The following is a 19,534-nucleotide window of genomic DNA, read 5'->3' on the forward strand; positions in this document are numbered from 1 at the left end:
GAGGACTATTAATTTCCTTAATAAAATAACATGCTGAAGAAAAGAGAAGTATTGTTATAATGTTATGTTTAATTTAACATTAAGATGAAATCAAAATTAGATACTGTATGCACACTAATTTTTCAGCAATATCACTGAGCATTCAATGATGTCACTTTGGATTATGAAGTAACACTTACAAACCATATATAAAACAAATTACCTCCAAACCTTATTTAAACCTTATTTATACCTTGTATAAATTAACAGTTAATTAAAATGTATAATTTATTTTAAAATGTAATACAAGTGAGCCCGACTAGAGATTTAGTACTATGGGGATTCTGTACTTCCGCCATCATTCACCCATATAGTTTTTGAATTACAGGATAGCTTGAGCTAAAAATTTTTCTGAAAGTAATAATTGCTGAAGGAAACTCTTCCATATTACAGTAATCCCTCGCTATATCACGCTTCGACTTTCGCGGCTTCACTCTATCGCGGATTTTAAATGTAAGCACATCTAAATATATATCACAGATTTTTCGCTGGTTTGCCGCTTTCTGCGGACAATGGGTCTTTTAATTTAGGTTACATGCTTCCTCAGTTTGATTGCCCAGTTGATTTCATACAAGGGATGCTATTGGTGGTTGGCTTAGAAGCTACCCAATCAGAGCATGTATTACATATTAACTAAAACTCCTCAATGCTATAAGATATGCTTCCCGTGCTTGTTTGCTTCTCTCTATCTTTCGCTCACTCTGCCTGGACGGAGGGGTGTGAGCAGAGGGGCTGTTTGCACAGAGGACACGGACGCTCCTCTACAAAATGCCGCTTTATCGCGGTGCTTCTGTATACTTAAAAGCACGTATTGATTTTTGATTGTTTGCTTTTCTTAACGAGCGCTCTCTCTGACATTCTCTGCTCCTGACGGCGCTCCTTTATGACGGCGCTCCTTTGAAGATAAGATATGTTTGCTTTCTTTTAATTGTGAGAAAGAACTGTCATCTCTGTCTTGTCATGCAGCACAGTTTAAACGTTTGACTAAAGGGTGTTATTTCATGTCTAGAGGGCTCTAATAATGTTAACAGGGTGGGAGAGTTTATAAGGGCTTAAAATATATAAAAAATAACTATACAAATATATGGTTTCTACTTCGCAGATTTTCACCTATCGCGGGGGGGTCTGGAACGCAACCCACGAGATCGAGGAGGGATTACTGTAACACATATGAATACCAGTTTATGCAGACTGTCTATGGAAGTAACTCCTTCCAGTTTTGTATTATCCCGTTACAAAAACCACCAAAAGTCCACAAAACACCAGACCTGCCCTTATTTTAGGTCTGGGACCCTTAAAGTAGGCCCCACCCTAGACAACCTAACACTTATTCAAAAATCAGGCTTCAGGCTGCAAAGGTCGAGAAATAGGGTTGAGGCTGGTAAATGTTGAAAAATAACCAGATGGTCATCAGAAAGAGAGTAGTGGAAAACCATGAAACCTCAAATCAAAAATAAAATAAACAAAGTATTTTACAATAAAAAGCACAAAAGACAGGACAAAAAGAAAGCAAAAAAGGAAAAATATGTAGCTAAAGAGATGCCTTAAAATGTGAACCATCTTCTTAGGCTCCACATTCAGGAGAACAAGGCAGACAACAAAAACACAATATATACTTACCATAAAACACAACAGTAAAATTAAACATCATATTAGCACATAAACACAACACAAACCTAAATCAAAAGCAGATTTAATAACATAATATGTAGTTATCTTTAAACAGCATGAAGTCTATATAAACAAAAAATAAATCTAATCCAGAACAACAATTCCTCCAAACAGTGTGAGGTGGCAGGGCGAGTCACTGCATCAACATGTCAAACTTGTAAGTCCTAATTCTGTCATAACCATCAAAAATAACCACTACATGAATTGTAGTTCAAGTTCAATCACTCATTTACAAATATACATTAGAATAGCTGAATATTGGACAGAGGGATGTATGAGTAGATAGCACTTTTTTTGTCCACAGCAGGAAACTGGCTTTTTACAGAAGCTCAATAAATATTATTATATTTCAGCAAACAACTTATAAACTACACTAATTTACATTGTTTTAAAGTATGTCTTAGCAGACTATTAAAATATTATTCATGTAGACATGGTTTAATAATAATAATAATAATTACAGTACCTGTTTCTTACAATGTTAATAGTTTCTATCCCCATCGAGGCTGCAATCTGAATTACAGCTTGACCTACTGCACTGTTGGCACCATTTTGAATTACTGTGTCCCCTAAAGACAAATCACAAGAAATGACCACAAAATGTTTTACTGACTGTGCATTGCCATGTTTTTGGCCAGAATTCACTACAATTAAAGTTTAGTTTCTAACTACCCTACCCTACTTCAAGCGGTAGAAAAAACATACAGTGCCCAGGAAGGAAGGAAAATAAAACAAAAAAACACACTTTTGTTTAATAAACCTATGCCTGTTCAAATAACATGTTTAAATTGATACATAACTAAGGTTATTAATTACCTAGTCACTTGGCACTCACCTGATTTCAACTGTATAAAGTCATGTAGCATCCTATAAGCAGTGCATGGGTTTACACCAATGGTTGCAGCACTAAGCAATGGTATATCATTGGGAACTGGAATTAGATCCCTCTCATTGCATACGGCTTCAATTCGCCATGTCCCTTAAACAGGAAAAATAATTTCAATATTTAGTATGAAAAACTTAACAACTATATGAAGATGTTCTGTCTAATAAGTGCTATACAGTAATGTATGAATATGTTTTTATGATCATTCAGTACATCGATAAGAGTTTCTTCAAACACTCTAAAGACATCTTATTAGGTCAGTTGTTCCTGTGTTTGTGTGTGCCCACTACATGACTTTAAAATGGAGAACATATCGACCTGATGCTTGATTGCATCATCTTGAGGATGTCATACACAAGCAGATATCATAATTTATGACAGATTGCATAAATACTGTTCTACACAATTTAAAATTCCCAAAGTATCGCAACATCACTGCATTTTGACAACTAGCGAACATGCTGTCTGACCACACCAGTGACTGAAGGAATGTTTTCCAAGTAATGCTGAGATCAGTTATCATCTGGGCCTTTCTTTTACCTCCATCAGTTCTGACAAGGTTGTGTTTTCAATTCATCCACATTCCTTGTGTCTGTATACACACAGGAACACATCCCTACAGCTTAAGACAATTTGCACTGGTGAGTCATAGATCACTATGACTGAATCACTAAGATGTGTCGCTATACAACTAGTAGACAACAGAGTGCTCCGTAACCATCCATGACTCACTAAGATTATTTAAATAAAAGCTACAACTGAAAATCACTAGAAAAGACATGTAGTCTAGCTTTGGACAAATCAAGGCTCTTATTAAAAGGACTTTCTTGAGCCCACTGGGAATAATTATATCTCCTTTTAATAATATACAAGACATCACCGAATATTTAAAGACTTGCAATTTAGATTAACTGAGTGTTCTAAAATGGTCCAGTGAAAATGAGTGCAGATGTTTGTGTATGTGAGTCATGCAATGGATTGGACCTCATGTAAGGCTAGTTTCTTTCTTTCCCTCTACCGCAGTAATACGCCAAGTGTTTTGGGGAGAAAACTGCTTTACTAAAGTCCAATTTAACAGCAGCCCACTTTAGTGTGACAATCATCTGTAGGTGTAATTCTGCATTTCCTTTCATAAACAACATTTTGGAAGTGTATTTAAATGAAAAACATGATGTTATTGTATTTGCATGTCAAAGTCCCAGATTTCATCCAGCCATTCATAATTAACCTCTTAGGTATGAAAATCAATTAACAGTAGGTAGCCTGTTAGCACTAATGCATAGATCACTGGTGGCATAAAGTTAAAGGACCACCTTGACAAGATGTGGGTTCTCCAGGCTGACATTAAAGTGAGTTTAGATGAAAGACCTGTGCAGTGATCGAGATTGGCTGGATTAGATAGTGACAGTGTTTAATGTAAGAGCTTCAGAAAGGTAAAGAGAGCGAGAGAGGGGGGTGACCACATCAAGCAAGCAGGAAGGCTCGGAATTAAAACAAATGTTGTTATGGTCTGCAAGAAAGTTAGACTGTGTGCCCCGTACTGGAGATTTCAGGCCCATGTTCCATGTATCAAAATATATTGAATTAGTAGTAGGCCTACTAGAAGCCATTATTTTTAACAAATAAATGCTTAAATAAATATATAACAGAGAAAAGGCCTCTATTTTCGGTCACTACTCGGGGAGTGGATATGGAGTTGGTCCACATCCTACAAGTACTTGGTGGTCCACATCAATGACAGGTTGGACTGGTCTCGGAACACAGAAGAACTATATGAGAAAGGGCAGAGCAAGCTCTTCTTTCTTATGAGACTGTGTTCCTTTAATGCGGGTAGTGACATCCTTCACATTTTCTACAATACTCTGTGACGGGCAGTGAAATTGTCTGTGGTGTGCTGTGCCGGTAAGATCACTTCATGAAAGGCCCACTGAATTAACAAGCTAATTAAAAGGGCAGGCTCAGCAAATGAAAACAAAACTATGCCATTATGAACAAGGCTCCACATCCTCTCTCTGACACACTAACACTGAGTACTGTCAGCCAATGAATTATTCAGCAGAAGTGTGTCCAGAAATGTTACTAGGGCCCCATTAAACCAACAGCGATACACCTGTATAACGCCTCATGGTGACGGCCAAGTCAGAAGTTTTCTTTTCTTTCTTTTTAAAATTTTCTCCCCTTTTAGTTATTCTGGTGTGTGTTCAGACCATAGCGTGTGTGCATATATTGTAGTAGCAACCCTAGAGATGGGCGGGGGCTGGACAGGTGATTGATGGCAGGGTATTCACAGGTGTGCTGAGCTTGATCCAGGAACCTCTGGAACTTTCTCATTATACGTTTCAAGTCTGAGAAGTCAGGTGGAGACTTCTAGAGCATTATAAATACAGCCTTTAGGTAATAACATAGAGACAGGGAAAGGACCACTACATGAGACGCTGAATGACAATCGGGAACACTGCGGGAGTGGAAAAGACTGTCTAGTGAAGTGAATGCTATTTTCACAAGGCAGCATATATAAGGTTACAGCACAGTTCGAATTTGCTAGAAAACTATTGTACATCATTTGTTGTAGAGTAAAAGCACTCATTGCTGGGCTTGAATCATTTTCGGTGTGTGTCTCGGTCTTTTCATCTCGGTGCTTGTTACAATAAATTTATCTATTTATTTAAACAGCTTCTGTAAAAAGACAAAATTCTAACTGGGGACAAATAAACTTAAGTCACTTTTCCCTCATGACTGTCAGCTTGCAGACCATTTGACTCACACTTAAGGACCACTGTTGGTACACAGACCATATTTTTAGAACCATTAATTTATCTCACAGAACCAGTTTTTGTTCTGCTGCACTGAAATTACTTTGATTGTATTAAGATTGTGTAAATTCAATAAAGTCATTACCAAAACATTTACACCATTTTTTCCTTTTGGATTTATAGGTCACTTTAGGATTTGTTATGAATGTTAGTATGGTTTGCCCTTTAACAATGGTAGATGAGTGACAACCTAGACTTAAGGTGTGCAACTTATAGATTTTTTGTGATATTTAAACAAATATTTCAGCAAGATTTTACAATCTTCATAATGGCCAATCTTCACAATGTGGATTTTCACACTAAGCCTGGGCAGTTTTCTGCATGACAGCAGCCCGTATAGAACATTAGAACAATCTAGACAAGAACAGGCCATTCAGCCCAACAAAGCTCGCCAGTCCTATCCACTTTTTTCCTCCAAAAAAACATCAAGTCGAGTTTTGAAAGTCCCTAACGTCTTACTGTCTACCACACTACTTGGTAGCTTATTCCAAGTGTCTATCGTTCTTTGTGTAAAGAAAAACTTCCTAATGTTTGTGTGAAATTTACCCTTAACAAGTTTCCAACTGTGTCCCTGTGTTCTTGATGAACTCATTTTAAAATACAAGTCTCGATCCACTGTACTAATTCCCTTCATAATTTTAAACACTTCAATCATGTCACCTCTTAATCTTCTTTTGTTTAAACTGTAAAGGCTCAGCTATTTTAATCTTTCCCTCATAATTCAACCCCTGTAGACCTGGAATCAGCCTAGTCGCTCTTCTCTGGACCTTTTCTAGTGCTGCTGTGTCCTTTTTGTAGCCTGGAGACCAAAACTGCACACGGTACTCAAGATGAGGCCTCACCAGTGCATTATAAAGGTTGAGCATAACCTCCTTGGACTTGTACTCCACAGATCGTGCTATATAACCTAACATTCTGTTAGCCTTCTTAATGGCTTCTGAACACTGTTGGAAGTTGATAGCTTAGAGTCCACTATGACTCTAAATCCTTCTCATAAGGTGTACTCTCGATTTTCCGACCGCCCATTGTGTATTCAAACCTAATATTTTTACTTCCTATGTGTAATACTTTACATTTACTGACATTAAATTTCATCTGCCACAAATCTGCCCAAGCCTGTATGCTATCCAAGTCCTTCTGTAATGATATAACGGATTCCAAATTATCTGCTAATCCACCTATCTTGGTATCATCTGCAAACTTAACCAGCTTGTTACTTATATTCCTATCTAAATCATTTATATATAAAAATAGCAATGGCCCTAGCACTGACCCCTGTGGAACACCACTCTTAACATCGGCCAGTTCTGATGAGGTTCCTCGCACCATCCCCTCTGCTTCCTGTGTCTGAGCCAATTCTGCACCCATCTAAAAACATCACCCTGAACTCCCACTTCTTTTAACTTGATGCCCAACCTCTCATGTGGCACCTTATCAAATGCTTTCTGAAAGTCCAGATAAATAATATCATAAGCTCCACTTTGATCGTATCCTTTTGTTGCCTCCTCATAGAATTCCAACATGTTAGTAAAACACGACCTCCCTCTTCTGAACCCATGCTGACTGTTCAGAATAACTCCTGTCCTTGTCATGTGTTGCTCAATCTTATCCTTAATAATTCCTTCCATTAATTTTCCTGTGATGCTTGTTAAGCTTACTGGCCTATAGTTGCTTGGATCTGCCCTGTCACCCTTTTTATATAATGGGATGATATTTGCCATTTTCCAGTCCTTTGGAATCTCTCCAGTGCACAGTGACTTCCTAAAAATATGTGTCAAGGGTTTATATATGTACTCACTAGCCTCCTTAAGAACACGAGGATAAATATTATCTGGGCCTGGTGATTTGTTTGATTTCATCTTATTTAATCTGAGCAGCACTTCTCCCTCTACAATTTCCAAATCCCTCAGTACCTCCTTAGTAGTTGCGTTTACCTCTGGGAGGTTATCCACTTGCTCACTTGTAAACACCTCAGAAAAATGTAAGTTTAGGGCATCTGCTATTTCATTGTCTGTATCTTTTAATTCCCCTTTACTATTCCTGATGAACTTGACCTCCTCCTTAACTGTTCTTTTACTACTAAAATACTGAAAGAATCTCTTGGGGTCTTCTTTCGCCTTATCTGCTATATTCCTCTCCAACTGTCTTTTAGCCTCTCTGATATCCTTCTTAATGGTTGCCCTCATGTTCTCATACGCGCTACGATTCTCTTTGCAGTTATTAGTCTTACAGTATATGCCTTATACAGCAGTTTTATTAATCCATCATGGAGTTTTTTTTAGTTTCCTATTAATTCCAAATTTAGGTATGTATCTGTCCTGCATTACATGTAAAACATTTTTAAACCTGTTCCACTGCTCCTCGACTGTCTCCACATTTAAAAGCTTATCCCAGTCTATCCTACTTAGACTTTGTCGCATCTGCTCAAAATTAGCCCTACTAAAGTTCAACTTAACAATTTTAGTCTTTGCATCTGTACTCTTACAAAATACTGAGAATTGTATTACATTATGTTCACTTGACCCTAGTGGTTCAATCACCTCTACACCCTCAATTCTATCCTGATTATTACAGAATACTAAATCCAGATAGGCTTCACCCCGTGTTGGTGCTTTAACATGCTGTGTTAAAAAGCAGTCGCTGATTACTTCTAAAAACTCCTGCTCTTGTTCCCCCATGACTATAATATCCCCCTGTAAACTTGCCTTTTTGATATTACTAAAAAGATGTGTGTTGAAATTACTGTCTGAATTGGGTGGTCTATAACACACTCCTAAAATAAGACCTCTTTCCCTAATATTTTCCAGGCGAAACCACATGTCCTCGCTAAGATGGGGCTCATCAGCCAACTGAAGATGACTTACATTTAAACCCTGTTTGGCATAAACAGCAACCCCACCTTCTTTTCTGTTCTGTCTATCCTTACTAAAATTTGTGTATCCCTCTATGTTACACTCATCCCCATCTTTGTTATTTAGCCAGGTTTCCGTTATTGCTATAATATCATAATTATGCTCGGCTACATACAACTCCAACTCACTTACATTATTTTTGATACTTCTAGCATTAAGGCAAGCTATTTTTAATGTGTTAATCCTTCTACATTGACATGTTTGCTTAGAAGGTTTTACCTGATTGCTGCTTTAAGTCTGCCTAAAAACAGTGAGCTCTATCTCAAATATTATGTGATGTTTTTAAAGATTCAGATGAGGATAATCCCACATCTGAGTCCTTGACACTCATTCCTGCTTGCAGTTATTAAAATTATACCTCAAACTGAAAAGAATAAAGTCAGGTCTGAATGCAGATCGCTACCCTCAACTGAAAAAGCAGTTTGCAAAATGGAACCTAGCAGAGATGTAAACAAATTTAAAGGCTGAGACAAATGAATAACTTCTAAGATCAATACACCATAAAATAGGTATCTTAAAACACCACATCCAAAACCTAAATACAGCACATTTCAAAACCCTATCTTAGCAAGTAGCAACCTTATAGCCTTATACCAACTAGACACATAAACAGTGGAGCTCATGAAAAAAGTGCATTATATGGTGATGTCATGAAAATAATATTGCGCTAAACATTTGATTCTGCACAAAAATGAAACAATGACATATGAAATCTAACAAACTCAAGTACAGATATGCCTCATGTCAATATAGATTTTAAACAACATTTGGAAAAGGTGAAGTACATTAAAAGAAAACCCAAGTAAGTCCCAGAAGGACCATGCAAACTTTATGTAGATAGTTCCCAAACCTGGGATTCAAACCCAAGACTTTAAATCTATGAGGCAGCAGGGGACCCACTGTGCTGTACACATAATAAGGAAAGACATTCAGAATCTCAAGCATATGAGGAAAAATATTTGGTAACAGAGTTACTCTACAGTCCACTAATCCATAAGTAAGCATCCTTGGCAGACAAGGCCGTTGAATTTGGCATTGTGTCTCAGGGTCGCTATGGATTATCAATGGTGTATCAGCATTTGTTTAAAAATACAGTTATGGGCCGAAGGCCACGTGATGAAAACACAAGCATTAATGTTATGCAATAAAAGAAACAGGGACTGACAAGTGGGAAATCTTTTATAAAAGTTGTGTCAGATTCAACCAATCTGTTTATGCGGTGAGTATAAGATACAGAAAATGTAGTCATCTTCAGCTGACATACATGCTGAAGCAGCCATAAAAAAGTCTTTAAAACTGACTTAAAATTTAGATGGTAAACTGCAAGGTAAGCCACTCACAAAAGCAAATAGGATTAAGTGATAAGAAAAAGTTTGGACTGGTATATCCAAGAGGAAATTACAGTGTTTTTGATGATAAAAAAAATTGCTAACGTATGTAAAAATGACTTATTTATAAATGATAATAAATTGCAACACTGATAATTCATAAATTCTCTATCAATATTCCAGATGCTAATAATAACAGTAATAATGTCAATTCCACAAGATTACATCTCCTCTGTTATTGCTATATAAAGTATTTACCTCTTACACTGTTCATATTTTTTCATCTCACAATATAAATTCCTATACTATTTAATTGGAAATGTATTGACATTTAATAACTGTAAATTAAAATGCAAACCCATACTGTCAGCTTTTTTTTTTTTTTGGAAAAGACAGACAAAAGCAAAGTACACAACGTAATTTAGTCAGACGTTTAAAAAGCACACGCTACAATGCTGCTCAGATGATTAATTCTGAAACTAGGGGCCACTGATATAAGATAACTTACAAAACTGGATTTTAAATTGCTGAATAAGTTTCCAAACAGTTAACATGGGGTCAGGTTACCAATGAACTTTCCCCCATGATGAAAAACATGTGAATATAGAAAGATACAAGAAATATAAAAATCTCGGAGGAAAGTTTACTAAATTTTGCTAAAATTACTTTCATCAGTTCAATAACAATAAGACACACAGGAGTGATTTAGAATGTAAAAACAAATTCTTAGTTAAAGTCCGGACCTCAAACTAATTGAATTTATATGGAAAAAGCTGAAAAATACAAGAACCCTGAAAACATTTGTGGCCAGATATGCAAAGATTTACAAGTTTTAAGTATGGTCAAAAGTAGGTGTCTCCACTAAAAATAGACTTGGACAATTTTACGGATATATTTTATTAGTTGTTATTTATTCATTTTTACTTTTCATGCCTGCAGTGTTCCTCTGCAACCCAGTACTGTATTCTGGTAGGTTACGAAGAAGCAACATGCAGTGTAATGTTTTCTGTCGTCACCATTGACTAACGGAATGGGTCAGAGGCAGGATTTGATTCACTATGGCCAGGTCATTCTGTCCTTTTTGAAATATGTGTACAGAAGTATAATGATAGTGGGCTCAGCGAGTTGAGAATGAGATTAAGTCACACTTAAGTATGGAAAAGTTCTGTCAATAAATTATTACTTTTGTATCTAAAAGCAAGCAGGTTAATCCTTTAATTAGTTTTTATTCTGTTTGGCAGTTTTTTGCATTTCTTAGAAGGATAGTCAGACAAACATGTAAATGGCTTTAGGAATGGATCATTCTGGGTCAAACAACTGATGAATATGTTAATGGCATAATAAATGCAGCTGCACTGGTAAGTCAGTAAAAGAAGCTAAATGCATTGGCACATGTTATGAAGATCATGCTGTAAACATCCCCTTTGGATGAGGTAAACTACAATCTCAGAATGTTTTTGATTTTTTTCCATCTCCTATCTAGAAGTCCATCTAGACTTCAGTTAACTAAGATGAGTAGTATACCTGCCTAAAGACGAGTCTCACATCCAAGTCCAGATAGTACAGATAGTCAGTGCTGTAAATGTCTTGCTCCCAGGCGCTAACACTGCTGCCAAAAGAGGTATAGTAAGCAAAACCTTTTGACTTTTACTTGTGTGTTTCTTTTTATGATCTTGAAGTTTTCATATTCTTTTAGAAATATTCGATTTCTTTCAACAAAAGCAGTCAGTTTTGATAAGAATGTGTGCTATTTTCGATGTTTCTGTATTTAGCCATGCAGTCAAATGCAGTAAAATATGGAGCCCTGTGTTAAGCTTAAGCCATTCTTTATTTTCTAATGGCTACCATATTAAATGTATACATATTTTAATACACACCTACATTAATAATATTGCCATATTGATATTTTATAAAATGTGAAATACAGAAAATAAGAATTGTATTTGTATAATTAAACACTATTTCTCCTATAGAATTAATGGGCACTATACATTTTGTGCAACTTTTTATATGAATTCAAAGTAAATTGCAGCTGACCCTGAAAAACATCTTTACAATTTCTGTTTCCACTGCAATGAAACATGCTCCCTCAATGTAGACCCAGGAACGTCATAATAAAACATGATTTCACAATAAGTCAGTTTACCAAATTCAGCGTCTACTGGGATAACCCAGTCCCCTGGACTCAGTGCTGTAACTTGATTGCCTACTTCAATAACCTCAGCTAGTCCTTCATTTCCTCCAACTGCAGGTAGAGAGGGCAGGATGCCATAAGTACCTGAAAAAGGAGATTCAATTTTAGGAATGCCATATTTCAAGATATAACTGTTAACGTAACATCATAGTCATAGGCACGAAGTATTTCAAATAACAGTGCATCCCTCTTCATTGACTGTAACTACACGATTTTATTAAGTAGGCTTTGCAGTTTTACAACAACTCATCTGTAGCAACATAAAACATTTACCGACTTGAATTACTTTAGACCAAACAAACATATACCTGTATATATTTTATACTGTATTGAGGATTTGTTCTGTTCTGTGTATTGTATTGTATTGTATTGACCCCCTTCTTTTTGACACCCACTGCACGCCCAACCTACCTGGAAAGGGGTCTCTCTTTGAACTGCCTTTCCCAAGGTTTCTTCCATTTTTCCCTACAAGGGTTTTTTGGGAGTTTTTCTTTGTCTTCTCAGAGAGTCAAGGGTGGGGGGGTGTCTGTCAGAGGCAGGGCCTGTTAAAGCCCATTGCGACACTTCTTGTGTGATTTTGGGCGATACAAAAATAAATTGTATTGTATTGTATATAGTATATTAAAAAATTAATAAAAACTCAGAACAAATGATCATAGTGAATTTATAGGGGTTGTATCACAAAAGACAAAACTATTAAAAATCAACAAATTGGCATTTCTGTAGCTTTTTCCAGGCAGTTACGATGATCATCATAAACAATACACTTTTTAAACAAAAAATTTGTTGAGACAGTTCAAATTTCACTGAGATATCTTAAATACAGCAGAAATTTCAATATCTCTTATTGAAAAATACTGGCAAATTTATAAACTTATCTCTCTTAACACAGAAAAAGATTCTGTGTGACTTCAACTATTTATTAGTTTACTGTTTCAGTTTTACCTTGATGGCAGCTATTTCAATTTGTATACATTTTATATTTTTTTCTTTTACTCACTCAACAGTCGTTCCTGCTGGCAAAGCAGTGAAACACGTGTAGTCATGCACATCTGCACCTTGTACACCTTGCTGCAGGATATGCTATGAGGCAGCGTCAGGTGTAGGCAGAGGTTGAATGGTTGATTGTTATTATACAACAAAGGTGCAACATTAGATGCATATTTATTTATTCAATTCCCTAATAATGATATTCTGTATTTATTCTATATGGTAGTAATGCTATTATTTATTTATTCATCACTGTACAAACTAAATATCATCCCTTACTGTTACAAATACAACGGGAGATCAAGTTATATGCTAACAGTCTGTCTTCTGCCTCTGCCCCATCCCACACTCAACCCTGTAGCTGCATGACATCTTTCATGAACCTCAGTTAACAGCAACTCACTTCTTCTGTCCATAAAAGTAAAATATAAAAGCAACTTTACTTATATAGAAATGTAGGAAAACTTTCTTGGTGATGCATTATGCTACAGTGACTAAACATGTACTTGGTATTTTGATAACATTAAACATAACTTCACTGCATTGCATTAACTAAAAATTATAATAATTCAGTATTTCTCTGACACTGTGATTTATTGCCAAAGAACCACAATGATTCCCTATTTATCATATTCAGGTGCAGCCAACAATTTTAGCCTGAGACTTCAGCACAGATTGTAATTTTATTGTATACGAATATTATGTTTAAAATTTTCAATTACAATTAGCCACTGGCCCTCCACATTCAACAATTAATAAAAGCATGTGTATCTTTTCATCAGTTGTGTTCGAATCTGCTGTTTATTAAAGCATCTTCTGCCACATGATATTGTAAAAGAGTATTAACAAGCATGTTTTATGTACACTACAAGTACATGTAATTACATTCTGTTATCACTGTTATTTTTGAATATGACACACTATTACAAAAATGTAAGTGATGGAATTGTGACAAGAAACTCTTTGATGCAGTGATCAGAAAATTTAAAAATGCTCCAACATTCAATCCAGCTAACCCAAGTCTGCAAACGTACCCACATGACACGCCAGATGTACATTTTCTTGCTTGTTTAATACTACCTCTTCTATTATTGTTATTCACTTTCAGCAAAGTTATCCCATAACCTCAAAGTTGACTATCTGGATATTATAATGATTGAATTGTGGATGTTTAAGTAAATGATTTGTCATGATGGGAAGAGTATATGTTTAGTGAAATATCAATAAGAATATTTACACATTTCTTGCATATGGGTCAAATGCAACCACTTGTGGCCATGGTTGAACATCATTTCAATCAGTATCTTTCAATTGGACTGTGTTGTTTTTACCATTTATTGTCATAAATTTTAAATGCGCTTATCCAGGGTGCAGACCTGCTTACCACCTGAACTTCTCCAAAGCATCTCCTTTTCCCCAGTCTTCTGGATCCACAATTTCTCCCACATATCTAGTAGTTGAAAATGTTAACAACTAGAGAGCGGAAGATAATATGTAAAAAACTAAAGTTGCCTATTGTATCTCTTTATTGTCTAATAACTAGGGGGCTTTGCTCCCTACTCACTTCACTCACCAACCCCCCAGCCTGCGCTATGCGCCAGCCGCTTTGCATCTCTGTCACTTGCTTATGTGGATTTCAATTTCACCAAACAAAAAATCTTTTTATTCTCACGGATGCGTTTCTTCATTGGGAAGAAACACTACTTTTCCCTGATGGCAACACAAATTAGACGATCTACAAGTCTCCGACTTAAAGTTTAAATGCAAACATTATCTACATACTTCTGTCATATCACCTATATTCTATCTATTTTCGCTATTCCATTATTTCAACGAGTAATAATTTCCGTTTGTTTACGCTAATGCAAACTTTACTATCATTTTTTGGAGACTTTAGAATTTTAGTACTTTCATTATCTCTAACCTGCTCTGCATGTCTAACACGGAAATGTTTTTAATTCTTTATGACGTTCTACTCTGTCATCTACTCTTTGTCTTTTATTTTTGGCCCCAGGCATGGTTAAATCTCTTGGCACAAAGTCTTGTCTCGCGCGACATGAAAGTATCTCTCTGAAAAAGTCTTGTCTGTCTCAGGCTAAAAAGTCTCATCTCGTCCAAGGATTTTTTTTATATAATAGAGAGATAATTTTTTACATTTACATTGTGCTTTTCTTACTACTCAAGCATTCTCCGTGAAGGGAGGACCCTGGATGTGAAACCATGATCTACTAGCTGCAAAGCGGCAGTGCTACCACTGCACCACAAGGAAATGACGATCTAATAAACAGGCAGAACAGCCCTAGACATATGCTCTGATAATGCAGTAGGCAGTGAGACATAATGGCTAAGGCTTTGGACCTCAAACCATGAGGCTGTGAGTTCAGATTCGGCTACTGGCACTATGTGACACTATCTGCTTGTGCTCCAATTGGAAAAACAGTTGTATCTGAAATGTTGTAAGTCACGTTGGATATAGACATCAGCAACATAAGTAAATAATAATAAATGGCTGCACAACAGGGTTTCTAACAACAAAGCAATTCAGTGTTGAAGCTCCATAGAAATAGAACATTCAGCTATCAGGACTCCCTTGCTACTACTTTTAACTGGGACCCTCCATTCATGATTATCAATGCACCATAAAGATGGGGAAACCCAAGAAGCACTCTTTAGCACCCAAAATAATACATTATTAAATGTTGCATAGATGCAGAAGCCTGACTCCACAAGTCTGTTTTGGGGTTATGAAAAAAAGTTGCATTCAGTATTAGCTGCACTTCCTGAAAATATTACTGTAAATTTTACTTTATACTCAAATGAGAAAGCAATGCAAAATTGACTGTGAGTTTCACTAGAAATGCCTGGCAGCAAAACATTGACTAACAGGGATCTGCAGCCATTTGGAATGCATAATCAGTAATATAAATAATATAAATACTGATTCTCCTTTATCAGATCCCATTAAGATCACTCATTCTGCCTCTGGACATCATAAAGGTGGGACTTAATGCACTGCAGCAGAAATCAGACAATATAAGATTTGAGTTATCCTCCAATTTTCATGAAAATATGCACAACAGATTTTGAGTAATGCCAAAATAGCCATACATTATACAATCATTCATACACACAGATGACAAATCAGCTTTATTTATACAGATGTAGCTATGTTTCCTGCTGTTGCTCAAGTAATATTTCAGAGCTTCACTGGAAATTTTACATTATACATATCTAAGCAAGTGACATACAGTTACTCATGAGAGTAGCAATTTGAACAGAGATCCATGACTGGAAGACACAGACTCACAGAGAATGACAATCATTTCAACTAGAAGGGATTCTTTGACATAATAAGGGTATTCCATCGTATAAATATCAAATCTGCTATATCACATTCTCTTTAGGTCATGGCCGCTCATTCTTCTCCCAGGCTGCCCCGGTCGTGACCAGGGGTCTCATGTATAACGCAGAACTCGCACGTAGAACTTGCACTATAACATGATGTAAGCACAAAAGCTGAAATGTGCTTACGCACAGAAAAATCCAGATGCAGGAATCTGTGCGTACTCCAACTTCCACGTTCTTCCGCTACATAAATCCCGATCAGCGTGAAAACTAACGCTCGTGCACGCTTTATGTAACGCCCCAACTCCTCCCAGAATTACACCTCTTTGAATATGCAAATCAATATAAATCGCCCTTAAGCTCAGCCTTCTGTGAAAAGACAATGGTAAAAGCACGGGGGAAAATATAAGAATTTCAGCGAATACCAAGTGGAGGCAAAGGAAAAACATACTATTTGTTCAAATAAACCGTGGTATAATCAACAAAAGGAAGTTGATCGAGTGACATAGCGTGTTGGAGAAACTTGAAAGCTCACATTCACAAAATCGCACAGTGCCAGAAATAAAAAGAAGTCACATATCAAAGTCGCCGTGAAAAGGCGAGTTGTAGCCCACTGTCTGAGTGTCATATGAAAGCTTATTAGGGTACAGAGAAAAAAGGCACACAGTGGGGAAAAGCACGAAATGTCGACTTCAATCTCGACATTTCCACTTTAATCAAGTAGTTTATTTTGTCATTAAAGTAGAACATCATAAACTTCATCTTAAAATCGTTTAATTAACCAGTTTCTCAAATCACATCGTAATTAAAGTAGCACGTTAAATGCTTTGTTTTGTATTTGATCTTCTATGTGCTCTATGTGTGTGAATCACTACTTGCTTCTTAAACCGGCTCTCTTCCTCCAACTGGACACAGAATCCATTACATTCGTGATATTACAGCTCTCTGAATAACTAAAATACTGAGATGTATACGTGATATCATTTTCATGATGATAGGAGTTAAAGCACGTTATTAAACATGTGTTTCACTTGATGAAATAATTTATTGCAGCAGTACTCAGGGCGGCTCTAGGCTTGTGGTGGCACTGGGCAGAGGAAGAATCGGTGGCTCCTTCGCCCGCCAATGTCAGTAAGGTAGCTTATGCACGGTGGATGGCCACGTCCGTTGCAGACACTGCATAGCTGCCTCGTGCTCATGACACAAGCATTTCACTTTTGCCGAAATTTGTCGCTGCGCTTTTAGCTGTGTTGTTATTTTCTCTTTCTGTTTTATATTCAATATATATTGGTGTAGCCGCCACTGCAGTCCTTGCTTTTCTTTCCCCAAGTAACCGATCGCCACACAATCAGCTCTGTAATAGAAGTTAAGCCATCTGTAAGCTTAGTGCCGATTCTTCAAAACGTTTAAGGAACATTGAAATATCTTCGTAGTACATGTTTAATTATTCTATCCTTTATGAAACTCCCAGTGAAGAATATAGATTATTTAAATGAAGTTAAAGTTTTATCTGTATAATATAATAAACATATTTTGCTGCATTTACCTTAAAAATGATATCGTCATCATATGTAAATAAGCGCTTTATAAAGTGGCTCAGGTTGTGCGATATTATAACTGTAGTGCAAGTTTACAGTGGGGTGATTGTACTTATAAGTACAAACAGTTCTACAAGGAGCAATTGATTGAGTGCATTTAAAGTTCTTGGGATGAAACTGTTTCTGAACCGCGAGGTCCGTACAGGAAAGGCTTTAAACGTTTTGCAGTGGCTGAGACAGCGTGTCCTTGAAGCTGTATACCGATAATTCTCTTTCCGATCAGCTGCTGCTGTGATTCACACTCAGATACAGTGATATAAATACTCCGAGTGGTGCAGTGAGAGTAATATGGAAAAAGATGATCCGCTGTGGCAACTCCTAACGGGAGGAGCTGAAAGAAGAAGAAGAAGAAGAAGGTGCAGTGAGAGTAACAACGCTAAAGCAGTTATGGTATTTGGAATACTATGGCTGTTCCCTGGACCATTATATTGTTACAAGTTAATTACAATCAGATGCGTTACACTAATAAACAATATGCGGTTAGTTTCAGTGTATTTATAAAGCCGCGTCAGGAAAATAAGGTGTAACCACACAGGAACAGTAGCATTGCTTTGACGCTGGGTGCCGCCAGTCTGCAAAACCGAGCGGAGAACTTGCATACGACAAGGCATGAGGTACCGTGGAAAAGTGCGTGGCTTTACGCCAAGTGTAGGTTTTATACAACGTGATTTGAACGTGGAAAAGTTTCTGTGCGTACACACCGTTTATACATGAGGCCCCAGCAGATTCAAACTTGCAGCCCCACAGCTAAGTAGAGTACAGCTTCAAAAACAACACCGAAACAGTGCCTATTAAGGTTATAGCGGTGGTATACTGATGCATGATTATGCTTGTGACCCCATTGGAGGCAGCTTGAAACCGTGACAAGGGTGAATGCTTGATAAAAAAAAATGTATATTAGATCGGAATCAAATCCAAACTGCCTGGTGTTCTGCACTTCAAAGACAAGCTTGCTAACCACTGCACAACTGTCACACCCTTTGCTGCATTTTTCTCTGTTAGTAGATAACATTTTAGAATTCCCTGCCACTCACTCGGAACCCTGAGTTGCCCTGCCACCCCTGGGGGAGCTCAAGAATGAAATTATACGTCAAAAACTTGACTTAAGAGGAGAAGCAACAATATGCCAACTCTCAAGTCTGTGGCTTGAAAAACAAACCAGTACATGAAGAATACATATAAATTATATAGTAACATAACTTGCAAAAATTTTACTGCAATGAAACAAAGTTCTGTTTTAGTGTTAAACCAGTAAACCCCCGATTCTCTAAAGAATTGCATATCCAAGAATGGCAATCACTCTCTGTTCCCTCCGATCTTTGGAGGGATGAAAAATGATGGAGAGTGGGAGCGTCCTGGGAAAGTTTTCATTTAATTAAATAAATATATTTGTACTAAAATTAACACAATTTATTAAAACTAAAATTGAAATTTAATTGTTATATTATTTAAGTCCAAAATGTCTTTGAGTTGCTGCACTTATGAGTAAAAAATATCGGAGTGCAAAGGTTTAAATGAATGAATGAAAAAATTCATAAAATAGCAAATTCAAAATAGTTAATCAAAAATTTCTATATAAACAACATTTCTGGTAAAGATGGTTTCCTGTCCTTGAATTAGCTGTCCCTGGTATGGAGTAGGAGGCAACATAAAGTTATCCATGTCGTTGATAAACTGTGTCATCTAGATCTAACACATAAATTTGGGCAAATTTGCCATCGTAATTTGGCTCAGGGTGCACTGTTCCAATCTGATGCA

The 19,534-nt window shown here is 36.7% G+C and overlaps 1 protein-coding gene across 1 annotated transcript in view; it reads right to left on the reverse strand.

Moving 5' to 3' along the window:
- The window catches only part of LOC120525300 (enoyl-[acyl-carrier-protein] reductase, mitochondrial), a 67,129-nt gene that overhangs the window by 40,779 nt on the left and 6,816 nt on the right, over positions 1 to 19,534 (reverse strand). Inside the window, exons 3-5 of the mRNA XM_039747471.1 lie at positions 11,796 to 11,927; positions 2,546 to 2,689; positions 2,177 to 2,279 (exon numbers count right to left, since the gene is read on the reverse strand). Of these exons, the coding sequence (XP_039603405.1) occupies positions 2,177 to 2,279; positions 2,546 to 2,689; positions 11,796 to 11,927 (379 nt within the window). The remainder of the gene's footprint in view (positions 1 to 2,176; positions 2,280 to 2,545; positions 2,690 to 11,795; positions 11,928 to 19,534) is intronic.

Source organism: Polypterus senegalus, chromosome 3, assembly GCF_016835505.1.
Source record: "Polypterus senegalus isolate Bchr_013 chromosome 3, ASM1683550v1, whole genome shotgun sequence".
Taxonomy (NCBI): Eukaryota; Metazoa; Chordata; class Cladistia; order Polypteriformes; family Polypteridae; genus Polypterus; species Polypterus senegalus.